Below are 13,486 nucleotides of genomic sequence, written 5' to 3' on the forward strand. Positions count from 1 at the left end.
AAAACTGTTTACTTTTCTCTTTTTTTAAGTAAAGGCATGTGGATAAATTTTAGCTTTTTGCACAAATGCCCAAATAAAACCCTTTGTGGAAAACATGACTTCATCTTAGAACTTTTAAGGTGGGAGAAGAGAGCTTTTTTTTTTTAGTTCTTAGAGAAGGAGGTAAAGGTGGACAAATAATTTTGCCTATATAGTATGGGCTAATATTTTGTTTTCTTGATCATTATCGCCTCACATTTAATTCTAAAACATGTTAAAGTGTGTGTGAGTGTGTGTGTGTATTTCCGTCCATAGAGGGAGAACTGCATGTATGAATGTGTCTCTTTGGTACAGAATCATGGAAGGCCCTCTACAATGGTTCCTCCTACTTCGTCATACTGTGTTGCAAGGCGAGGACATAGCTCAGGCAAACAGACTTTGAGTTCAGAGGAGGGCAATGGCCAGTGTGACAATGGTGAGTCAATTACAGTTAAATGTTTTTTTAAAAGATGATTCTTATGGCATTGGAACATCAAGGCTGTGTAGTAGACCTGAAGTTTTTGTTAGGGGTCTCATTCTGTTCTGATAGCTTGTTTTGAAAGTGTTCTCAGTTTTTGTCTCAGAGCTTGCTAGGTTTTTGAAGATATCTTGGTATTTGTCAGAAGGATAGACTTCTATTTCTGTAGGCCCTCTACTTTGTTATAACTTATTTTCAGCTCTTTGCATAGGTTTATACAGTAAAACCTCAATATTATGGACTAATTCGGGTGAGGGTGTGTCCATTAAAGCCGAAAGTCTGTTATATAATAAAGTAGGTTTTAAGAATGCATATGTTTAAAAATTGACAAATTAGTTACTTTACCTGTTTTTAGTTTTGTAGACACGTTTGTGTAATTAAGATTAAGAATGTATGAAAAGTTTAATTTCACAGAAACTATTTCCATATGTAATACTGTAATTTTAAATTTATACTGAAGAGGTCTAGTAAATGGTCACAGGTGGGGCGTGGCTTAGCACATCTTAGAACATCAGCAGGTGTCCGTTAACACTGATGCAGAAAGTCATGCCAAGTGACAATAGAGGCAATTACCATGTGTGATGCGGTGTGATTAAGTGCTAATCATTCACCAACATTGTGAAATTACTACAGTGTTTTTTCAAACATATATATGGCCTATTCACTAAAATTTGTTAGAAATAAGTGAATTAATAACAAAAAAAGAACCTGTTAATTATAAACAAATCTCAGTTAAAAGCATTTTAAAATTAATAGGATGTTAATTTTTACATACCACATATGCACAGGAAATTTTGTCTGTTAAATCTGAATTCCATTAAATTAAGGTCCACAGAATCAAGAGTTTACTGTAATTTGGGGATTTGGTGAGATTTCTGTATGGAAAACATTTATTCCTTATTAATAAGATACTATTCATGTTGTCCTCACCATTTCTAATAACTACTTTAGGCTTTTCATGTGACTGGCTATTATTTTACAAGATTGCTATGAAATAACTTCATTGCCTGAAGAAGTCTACTTAATCTATAAATATTACTATTCATTGAATTCTGTCTACTAAATAATTATATTTATAATACTTAAACTATATACCTCTGAGGAATGTGGTATCCTTATTTTATATATAAGGAAATTGAGATTTGAAGGATAAATGACATAGCCAAAGACATACTTGGTAAGTGGCAAAGATTTAATTTTTTATAACAGCTTTATTTGAATGTGCTTTACATACCACACAGTTCATCTATTTAAACAACTCAGTGGTTTTCAGCATAGTCACAGGATTGTATAATCATCACCACAATCAATTTTAGAACATTTTTATCCCCCCCCCCGAAAAAATCCTGTGCCATTAGCAGCCACTCTCCATTCCCTTTGCCCTCCCCCATCCTATGCAACGACCAATCTGTTTTCTGTCTTCCTGGATTTGACTATTCTGGACATTGTATATAAATGGGACTAATGTAATATGTGATCGTTTGTGACTGGCAGAGATCAGTTTTGAATTTGGGTTTCTATGACTCTAAAGCCTATATGTGTGCCCTCAGCAGTTGTTATAATGCCTCTTACCATGGGGAATGCTTATTTTTACTGTAAAATCATATATGCCTATTTAAACAATTTTAGAGGAGTTGGGTTTATTAAGGTATTCTGAATGACTCAACTTACCAGTCAAGTTCCTTATTTTCCTGTCTGCTACTTATATAGAAGAAAATAGGTATTTCTAGGAAAAAGTCTAGCACAAGGATAATCTATGAAGAACGTGCATGTGCATGCATGTAAAGGATGTACATGCTCTGCTTTTTTACTCAACATGACCCCTTTGTCTTTTCCCTTTAGCACAGTGGATATATTCAGATAGTATTGCTCACCTGTGGTGGCATATTCAAAATAACCAAATCTTTGTTCTCACCTTTAAATCCTGTTGTCTGGAGGGGTTAATGCATGTGTGTGATAAGTAACATGTTTAAGAATCAAATCTAGTTTTGATCTATGAATTTTATTTGGTAAAAAACTATTCAATGTAAGATTGACTTTCTCTGCCTTTCAATGGTATAGCAGTTTTAAAGCAAAGTATGTCAGTCCACTAAGCCATCCTCTAAGAACAGACCAATTTTAAATATATCATTTACCTGACAGGCTAAAAAACAAATGAAGCATGCTATCTCACTTTGGTGTCCACCGAAGCAAACTATGGGTTATACTCAGATTATAGTCACCATTTACTGTATATCAAGCATCTTGCTATATTTTCACTCCCCTAGGTATTGTTATCCCTGTCTTATAGTAAAGAAAGTGAGGCACAAAGAGTGATACAGTTAATTGATTAAAATCTAGTCCTAACTCCAGAGCCAGTAAACTTAAATCACCATAGTGTACTTACTGCCTGACTGGAAATTGGACACAGCTGGATTTTTCAATTCTGCCTGAACTTGAAAAACGAATGGAATTTTCAGAGGGGAAATTTGTACTGTTTATAGCCAATCTCTGGCTTCAGGATCTTTTGACTAATATGAAAGTTCAAATTACTTGTAAGGATGTATACATTTTAGTTTTGAACATATATATCCACAAAACTTGAGAAGAAAGCAAGTGCTGGCCATCTGGCTGTGCTGAGCTAAAAAGCTCTACATAAACATACTTCTGTCTTTTTTTCTAGGGGGATATCATGAAGAATATATTTATCCTTCAGGTCAGTGAGATCTAGATAGAATCTATGACATTCATCATTGTTTATAAAATTTCAAACTATAAAATAATGCTCACTTTTTACTTTGGCAATATCCTTTAGAACCAGACTATGAAACTTCAGGTGTTTATAGCACAACTGAATCTACAGCAAACTTGGTAGGTATTTAATAATAACAGCAAGCACTTATAGCTCCTGCTGTGCACTAGTGCACTCTTCTAAGAAATATGCATATAAATGTACTTAAATCAGAACAGTGCTATGAGTTAATCAGAGTATCATTTTCATTTTGTAGATGAAATTAAATCCAGAAATTAAGTAACTCATCCAAGATCACACTCCTTTCTGAAATTTATCTATATAGAGATATTTCCTACATGTGTTGATACATGAGATAGTTTGAACATTGGCACTGATTATTTTTTTAGAGGATTTTATTAAGATTTTTTTCCTATCAGTAAGAATAGGCCATAAATAAATTTGCTTTTTGGTTATGCTACCTGTCCAGTGGAGCTGTACAGGAGAGCCCAGGTCAGGGACTCAAGCTGATACAAGCTCCATCCATGATTGCCAAGGCAGGAAACACTGGCTGTTACAGCTTCCACCTGGAGATGACACATGTCACTTTCTTTTCTTTTTCATTGGCCATAGCATGTCCCACTGAAGAATCTAATTTATCTCTGCCTGGAAGTCAAAAAGTTGGAAATATTTTAACAGCACTAAGGACTGCAGTATTCAACTCAAACTTCCTCTCACAGCCAAAATACTTGCTTTCACCTCAGGGGAGGCAACCTAAAAATTCCATTCAGGGTAATTAAACTTAGCGCCCAAGGTTTCTGGGAAATGTGCGGCACTCTATATTGATCTGGAAGCCTAAAACCAACAGTATAAAGTTTTCACCCCCCTACAAACCCAGTTTGTAGTGGTAGAGCAGGGACTGAAAAATTTCCACTCCTAGAGGGAGGAAATGGGAGAAACAGTTATTTGCCTGTAGCAATTCTGACATCATGATGGACAGGCAATTGTGAGGGCCTCCAACCTAGGCCTGGGACTATTCCCTGGAGGCACCTGGTTCATTGTTTTCTGGGCCTCTTGGATATTCCAGGTCCCTTCTTTCCTTAGCAGCTTTCTCAGCCTGCTTTTTACTCATAGAAAACTGGGAGTCCAAGGGTTGTTTTATCTTAGCTGGATGGTTTTAGTTCTGCTCATGATTTCTCTGGATGTGTGATTAATTTATTATGCTGCTTCTCTGTTTGATTCCTATTAGTTTCATGTGTCAATATTCCTACTGACAATTCTTTTTAATAATACACTATTTAGATTTGTTATAATGCCTTGCTTTCTTATCTGTTTCTCTCTACTTGATTGCAAGTATCATGAATTTATCAGGTGTTGATGTAAGAACCATACCTTTGGATGCTTTACCATGAGCCACTTTGTCTAAGTACACATATTCACTGGGTGTTATATCCTTAGTTGGACTCTTGCTTTGACATATCTTAATGAAGTCAGATTTTAACAACAGTGATTCTGGCTTTGAGGCTGAGCTTTAACTGTTCTTTGTTCAAAGCATTTATCAATTTACCTTCTACAGTTTGGGATTGAAGTTGTTGCCTCTTCCATTAAGAGCTACAAGTTCATAATCTATGTCCTAAGTTTTTCTTAGAGCAACACCCTACTTCTGGTTACCAATTACTGTTTTAATCAAGCTAGGTTAGGCTGCAGTAACAACTCTCCAAAATTTCAGCAGCCTAACAAAGGACAGTTGTTATCGCTAATGTTACATGTCCAATGCAGGCCTTTTTTCATCATAGTTACTCAGGAACTCAGGCTGATAGACATGAGCTTTCAGAATCACCTTGACACAGGGCTAAAAATAGGAAAATTGAATACTGGCTCTTAATATTTCTGCTCATATTTCATTGGCCAAACATGGCTCATAGCCATACCTAACTTTAGATGAGCCCAGGAAGAGCAACCTACCATATACCCAGGAGGAGAACTGGAATATTTGTGAAAAACTTGAATAACTACCCTCTATACCCTAACCGTGATTAATCTTAACTTTGGTAGCTTCATGTACTAAATTTTTGTTTTCATTGTTTAGGCAATACATCTTAGGAAGGTGACAAAAACTGATATGTAATTCTCTCCCCTATTTTTCCTTTACTTCCTTTGCCCCTTCTAGAGAAATAGTTATCCTTTCTTCTATTACTATTCTCATATCACATGCTTTTTATACCACTTTTGAAATAGTCACCCAACTGAAAAAGCAAGTAAAAATTTCACCATCAGATATGACAAGAGTAGACCCTTTAATTTCACTTGTCACATGTCTCTTTTTGTTCTTCACTTTATTTATCATATACCCCAATAGCTTTCAATCTTTTCATGTTTTGTTCCATTCCCACCCCCTAGTCACCAAATTCATAACAAGTTTCTAAGTAATTTTCTCATAGCATTCTGGGGGCAGAGGACAAATGCATGACTTAAAGATTTCCAGGCACAGAGCCTTCAAAGAAACCATGAACATATATTCCTACTTATTTCCATGCCCAGCTCTCAACCAAATCCTCCTCTAGAATTTTGCATTCACACTGGGCATTCTGAGTCAGGGCTAAAGTTTGCTTTTTGGCAGATACTTTGGCTGTACTTGAACACAAATTTTAGAAACATGCGATCTTAAGTCCATGTTAAATTGGGCTCATATTTGTTACAGTATGGTTCCCTTTGTTTCTGTGATTACTTCCCCTGATTCCCCCTGTTCTTACCATTATTACCAATTTTTGCTGCTAGTTTTATTGCTTTTGTTTGCTTGGTTGTTTTTCCTGTCATGACAATGTCATACATAATTCTGAGCCTTTTAAAATCATTTTTGGCCCTGGCAGGTTTGGCTCAGCAGTTAGAGCCTTTGCCTGCGGTCTGGAGAGACCCGGGTTTGGTTCCTGCTAAGGGCACGTACCTCGGTTGCAGTTTGTTCCCAGCCCTGGTTGGTTCGTGTGGGTGGCAACCACTCGAAGTCCCTTTCACGTCGATGTTTCTCTCGCTCTCTCTCCCTCCCATTCTATCTGAACAAAATATCGAAAAATGTCCTCGGGTGAGGATTAAAAAAAATAAAATAATCATTTTTGCTTTCACAAAGACAAAGTCTTGAGCCAGAGGGAATAGTGTTTGGATTATACTACATCCTGCTTAGATAGGATGCAGCTGAATAAACAATTATCCACCTTTGTCCCAAGCTACATCTTTAGATGGAATGCTTTCTTTTAGCAAAACCATTGTGGGTCCTACTGATTTTGAAGCATTTAAAGCACGAAAGGCCACTGAGAAAGTGCTTAAATTACAGTCCTCTGTTATATTTTAGTGCTTGCATTGGGACTAGAGTTGTATGTAGACAGGAAATAGAGCAGTCACCTAAATCAGGTATTACAGTGATACCTTTTGGAGCATTATCTTATTAGGCACTTCCAAATTTGAATACTTTCAGAACAGATTACCTTTATTAATTTTAGGAAATGTTGAAACAAAGCAGATATTTTACTGATGTGTTGTTTGATTTCTTGATTTCCCCTTACTTAACTGTATTTCTGTATTCACTAAAGTCTCTTCAGGACAGAGGACCATGTTCTATGTCTCCTCAGGACACAGTTACCTCATGCATCTACCCCCAGGAGGTAATCATTTAAGTGTTATTAAGCGGCCAGTTACAGTGGTCTGAATGGAGGAAAATTAATATTTTCTTTTCTCTTCACTCATCATACTTCAGAGAAGCAGCTTATATCCCTATCTTAAGTATTATTATACCTCATGGTGCCTTGTGCAATAATTGGTAAATTCATTCAACAAATTGAGCACCTACTGTGTTCCAGACACTGTTCTATGTACTGGCATTAGACTACTCATAGTCTATTCTGAACCTCTTATGCAATGAGTTAGTTAATATAAATTACCTGTCAAGTCAATGTCCTTTACTGAAACGTAAATGTAATGCTCTTCTGTAGAATGAGCTAAAACTGTAAGGGTGAATAAGATCATCCTGGGAAAAGGAAGAAATTGAGAAGAGCATCTAGAACAGAGCCTGAGGATCACCAAATTTTAGGGAAGGAACAGCCAAGGCGGGGGGGGGGGACATGAGAGTATATTATGGAAACCCCAAGAAGAGGCTGTTTCAAGGAGCAGTCCAGTGTTAATTGTTCCCAGGAGCTAAAGCAACATAAGGACTAATGAGTCTACTGGGATTTTTTGCCATGGAGACCACTGGTGACTTTGAATACAGTTTATGAGGAACAGAGAGGGTAGCAGCCATACTTCAGTGGGTGGTAAGGAAATGGAGACTGCAGTGAGGACAGTATATTTAAGAATAGTCTGTATTGGGTGCTGTGGTCTAATCAGAAATACAGTTTGTAGTCTCATGAGTTTAAAAAATACAAAACACCTTTTCTGTTTTTGTTTTAAAGTGTGTATAAATCTTTGCGTAATATGTAGGAAATACAAAGATTACCTGCTTGGACAGAGGGGAACAAGGCAGATGGAGGATAGAGATTGGAGGGAAACTTCATTGTTACACATTTTTATACTTGATTTTTTAATCATATTAATGAATTACCTTTTCAGAAAAAATAATAAATTAAAAAATTAAAGCTCTCAAAGTAATCTGGGATCTTCTAAAAGAAACAACTTAACCTGCCTATACAGGGTTTACATGAATATTGTTTTAGTTATCAAAATGCTATTTCCTGAAATTTGGGATCAGATAGGAGACTAATATTGTTTGAGGAACCAAACTTAGAGTTCTAAACTTTCACTAGAATGGCTGCCATCAACAAATCATCAAACAACAGGTGCTGGCAAGGGTGTGGAGAAAAGGGTACTCTTCTAGTACCCTACTAGTGGAAATGCATACTGGTGCAGCCACTATGGAAAACAATATGGTGTTTCCTCAAAAAATTAAAAATTGAGCTGCCATTTGACCCAGTGATTCCACTTCTAGGAATATATCTTAAGAAGCCCGAAACACCAATGAGAAAGAATATATGCACCCCTATGCTCATAGCAGCAATATTTATAATAGCTAAGATCTGGAAACATCCCAAGTGCCCATCAGTAAATGAGTCAATTAAAAAGCTATGATACATTTATACAATGGAATACTATGCAGCCATAAGAGAGAAGGATCTCTTAAACCTTGAGATGACATGGAGGGACTTGGCGAGTATTATGCTAAGTAAAATAAGCTAATCAGAGAAAGACAAATATCACATGATCTCACTTATTTGTGGAATATAATGAAAAAACAAGCTGATGAACAAAATAGATCCAGAAACATGGAAGTAGGGAACAGACTGATAGACCTCAGAGGGAAGGGGAATGGGGGTGGACAGGCAGAGATAAACCAAAGAACTTATATGCATATATGCATAACCAATAGACATAAACAACAGTATGGTGAAGGTGGGGGGTGGGGCAGGGAGGAGGATGTCAAAGGGGAAAAAGGAGGGACATCTGTAATAAAAAATGTTAATAAAATTTTTTTAAAAAGAAAAGAATTCTAAACTTTCTTTCACACTTACAGGTGATGGTAAATTCTGCAGCAATTGCAGCTTCCTGTGCCAATAATGTTCCAGCTCAAGTCTTATCTAACAGTGCAGCAGCTAATCAACCTAGTAGTACCACTTCAGTTTCCTCACAGAAGGCTATACAGCCTTTATTTGTATCTTCACCTATACAAGGCAGGCCAGGTAGGTTATTAGTGATTGCTTACTTTGGAAGCCTCTTTTCCTATTGATGAACATACACATACAATAGTTCTAGTGATTAGATAGGATTACTTTAATTTCTAGAATTACCATTATTTAACCTACTTAAACTATTTTCTGCAGTTGAGGAATCTATGAGATTTGAGAGATCCGGGGTTTCATTTTTTTCCCTTGGCAAGTTTGGCTTTGATATGATTTTATAGCTATCATTTTGCTATTTGCTGAAAATTTAAAGGACTTGTACTAGTTTCTCAAACTTCAAGTTAAGTTTTATTATACAGGAATTAAGGTACAAGTGTTTGCACACTTCACACAATTAACTCCTGACAAGTTTGCTACAAAATACATTTCTGTATAATGAATCGTTTTCCATGAATGTTATAAAGAATATAGATGCTAGAATTTGAGAGATTTAACTTAGGATCTTGGTTTTACAACTTAACTAGCTAAGTAATTTCTTATCTATGAGCTGTACTGATAGTACCAATTTATGGAGTGGTTGTGGAATTCCAATGAGATAATATGATTTAAAATTCTCATAACTCTAGGAAGGTGGTGGCATAGCTTTTCAGTCTGAGTCCCCCCAATAAAAAAAAAAAATTGCAAAACCAAAACCCATGGACAACACTTAAAACACAGCTTCAATAATAGAGTATGTAAATCCAAGGAGCAAACCATCGATTTGGAATATAAGGAAGCAAAAAATCCCCAATCAGAACAGCAAAAAGAAAAAAGAATCCAAAATAATGAGGATAGTGTAAGGAGCCTCTGAGACAACTTCAAGCGTGCCAACATTCGCATCTTGGGGGTGCCAGAAGGAGAAGAGAGAGAACAAGAAATCGAAAACCTGTTTGAAACAATAATGGCAGAAAACTTTCCTAACTTGGTGAAGGAAACAGACATACAAGTCCAGGAAGCACAGAGAGTCCCAAACAAGATGAACCCCAAGAGGCCCACACCAAGACACATCATCTTTGTGTCTTTGAATTAAGATTCAAAGAGAGAATCTTAAAAGCAGCAAGAGAAAGGCAGCTAGTTACCTACAAGGGAGTTCCCATTTGGCTGTCAGCTGATTTCTCAAAAGAAACTTTGCAGGCCAGAAGGGAGTGGCAAGGAATATTCAGAGTGATGAAAACCAAGAACCTACAACCAAAATTACTCTATCCTGCAAAGCTGTCATTTAGAATCGATGGACATATAAAAACTTTCCCAAACAAGAAAAAGTTAAAGGAGTTCATCACTACCAAACCGTTATTATATGAAATGATGAAGGGTCTTTTTGAAGAAAAAGATGAAATGTATGAACAAACAAAATGGCAATGAATACATATCTATCAACAATGGAATCTACAAACAAAATGAACAGGAAGAACAGAAACATTCTCATAGATACAGAGAACATTTTGTTGGTTGCCAGTTGGGAAGGGGGTTAGGGGAATGGGTGAAAAAGATGAAGGGATTAAGAAGCACAAATTCATTGCTAGACTGACAAACCTCAAAGGGAAAGGGGTTGGGGGGTGGGAAGAGATGAACCAAAGAACTTATATGCATAACCAATGGACACAGACAATAGTGTGGGAAAAGGTGGGAGGGGGGCGGGAGTGGGGAGGAGGGGGTCAATGGGGGAAAAATGTGGAACATGTGTAATACATTTTACATCCAACAATAAAGATTTGGAAAAACAAAAAACAAAACAAAAAAAAACTAGATGGTAAGTTGTCCCCATGAACCACAAAATGTAAGCAGGTAGGAACAAACCACCAGTCACAGGATCTGCATGCTATCAGGGTTTATGTGAGAGCAAGAAGACAGAAGCATTGAAGATGTTGCCTAATGGACCTGAGATCAGAAGAACCCCAAAAAGAGCTAATAAGAATTCAGTGGAAAGTGGGGTGGCTAATTTGGAAGGAGCAGCTAAGAATGGGAAGGGATTTCACCTGTCCAACATGAGATGAGTGCATTGGGTACATGGTAATGGGACTGAAGGTCTTGGAGAAGTTTAGCCCCTAAGAACTCTCAAAACTGACCTTCCAGGTCTTTTTAGAATAGTATTCTTTAATGGGCAGAAACTGCTGGTAGCAGAATAAAAAAAAAAAAAGATCAGGATAGGGAAATGAACAGATCCAGACTAAAGTTGAGGAAGACAACAGAGCTGTGAATCCTAGAAAGCAGTTATATTTTTTTAACACTACATAAAAACAATAGCAAAGAGCCCTATGACACTAGAGAAGCTTTCCTATACTCCACCTCATTCTAAAGTTTATGAAAAATAATTTCACATAAAAATGAACGGATGAAAAGTGCTAACGTCAAATCCTATACAAAGATGTTTTAAGGAAAAAGAGTAACATCCTTATAGACAGTAAAGGCATATCAGAAATTTGTTCACTAAACAGAAGTAAACAAACTAAAAGTAAACTATTTCAGAATGAGCTAAAGACATTAATAAAATAATATGACATTAAAGAATAACAAATCAGAATCAGAAAAACTCAGATGTGACAGAATTCTAGAAAGCATTTGAAATGGAAGAAAGTCATTTCAGTAATGAAGACTAAACTATAAAGAACATAACCAAATATATACAATAGTTAATGCTTTAAGAGAAAGGTGTTAAGAAAGTTGGAAATCTAAAGTGAAGAAAATGAAGATAAAGATTCAAAATTGACATACTAAAGTTAGGTAAAGGAGATCAAACACTGACAAATTCCTGAAAAGGAAAGGAATAAATACTAAAAACTAATTCAGAAGACTTCCCTGAAATTAATAAAGCTTTAAAACTACCTACTGAAATACCACTCTGCTTACCCAAGACTGTTGACCCAGAACAACCAACACCAGGATATTCTAGTAAAATGACTAGACCTTAAAGAAATAGAAGGACTTTTGATTATCTGTGTAAAAGAGCCTATGGAGTATAAAATAAATAAAATAATCATCAAAATTTACAGCAATGCTTCATGCTAGAAGAAAATGGAGTAGCATTTTAGATAATTAAATAATGTGTGAACCAAAGATTTTATAGTCAACTAAACTGATTTTTTAGCTTAATGGGCAATATAAGAATTCAGAGAATATTATTCACATGAGCCCTTCCTGAGGAATCTACTAAAGCTAATCTGTCAAGCCAGGTAATCAATCACTAGCTACATGTGACTATTAAAATTGCAATTAATTGTAACTAAATAAAATAAATCTTCAGTTACTTGGTCACATTAATGACATTCCAAGTGCTCAAAGCCACATGTGGCTGGTGGTTACATATAGGAAAGACAGATAGAAAATATTTCTGCCATTGCAGGAAGTTGTATTGGATGATCAACAGTGTATTAGGGAATGAGTTTAGACTTTTTAGATTGCTAAAATAATTAGGCACATCAACATAAGACCTCATGGTAAGTATTAAATATACATTTACCTATAGAATTAAGACAAAATGAGGGCTGGGAGGTTGAGAATATGCTATGTAATAGCCCTATGTTTGGACAATGTGGATATAGTATAGCTGTTTTTAAAAATTGGAGAAGTGAGAGACCATGTGTCAAGCATTTTTTATTGTTCTCAATCACATTTCAGACTCTCTTATCTAAATACTCAGATTGTTATTCTGAGACTATGTAGTGTTGGCTAAAACAAATTAATATTGGATATTCTAATTTTATCCTGTGTCCTTGCAAATCAGGAGTCTCAGTATGGAAGAAAAGTACTACAGATGTAATAAAGAGGCTAGGGAAAAGCTTTTATGGTCTCAAGTTTGAATTGGAATTATCAATATGAACTTGAGGTATCTTGTCTTTAAATACATTTTTGTATTTCCTAGCTCTGTTCACTGAAAAGGCCTACAGTGTATATCCTTAGCACTCAGTTTGTGGTATTGAAATCACATTTCTCACTTTTTATTTATTTATTTATTTATTTATTTTTTTTATCCTCACCCGAGGACATTTTTCCATTTTTTTGTTCAGATAGAGTGGGAGGGAGGGAGAGAGAGAGAGAGAGAAACATCGATGTGAAAGGGACACATCGAGTGGTCGCCACCCACACGACCCAACCAGGGCTGGGGACAAACTGCAACCGAGGTACGTGCCCTTAGCGGGAACCAAACCCAGGTCTCTCAGGACCGTAGGCCGACGCTCTAACCGCTGAGCCAAACCGGCCAGGGCACATTTCTCACTTTTTAAAAAAGCAAACAGCTTTGTCAAAGAATTGCTGATTCCAGGTCTGGAGGTCTGTGAAGGAAGTGTTCAATTTGAGCCTGGACCATCTTGTCATGCCAAATAGCAAGGAAGCTATCAAAGACTACTAGGGTCATGTCAAAAGGACTCAGGAGCCATTTTGAAGAGGTTCCCACTGGCTTAAGATGGAACAATTTGAGCCTCAACAGTGATAATTGCAAGAACATATTAAATATGTTTAATTTAAAAGTTCCTAATGATACTTTAAAATTGGTCACCTTAAAAGGATAAGAAACTAGTTTATTTTCTTGAAAACTGAAAAATAGAGTGAAAGAAATCAAGTGTTTATTTTTCCTTTCTTATATGA

The 13,486-nt window shown here is 36.2% G+C and overlaps 1 protein-coding gene across 1 annotated transcript in view; it reads left to right on the forward strand.

Annotated features, from left to right (window-relative positions):
* Positions 1 to 13,486, forward strand: part of LOC118635273 (putative bifunctional UDP-N-acetylglucosamine transferase and deubiquitinase ALG13) — a 60,351-nt gene that overhangs the window by 23,680 nt on the left and 23,185 nt on the right. Inside the window, exons 16-20 of the mRNA XM_036270055.1 lie at positions 334 to 454; positions 3,159 to 3,191; positions 3,291 to 3,346; positions 6,791 to 6,862; positions 8,761 to 8,926. Coding sequence (XP_036125948.1) covers positions 334 to 454; positions 3,159 to 3,191; positions 3,291 to 3,346; positions 6,791 to 6,862; positions 8,761 to 8,926 — 448 coding nt within the window. The remainder of the gene's footprint in view (positions 1 to 333; positions 455 to 3,158; positions 3,192 to 3,290; positions 3,347 to 6,790; positions 6,863 to 8,760; positions 8,927 to 13,486) is intronic.

Source organism: Molossus molossus, unplaced genomic scaffold (assembly GCF_014108415.1).
Source record: "Molossus molossus isolate mMolMol1 unplaced genomic scaffold, mMolMol1.p scaffold_m16_p_2, whole genome shotgun sequence".
NCBI lineage: Eukaryota > Metazoa > Chordata > Mammalia > Chiroptera > Molossidae > Molossus > Molossus molossus.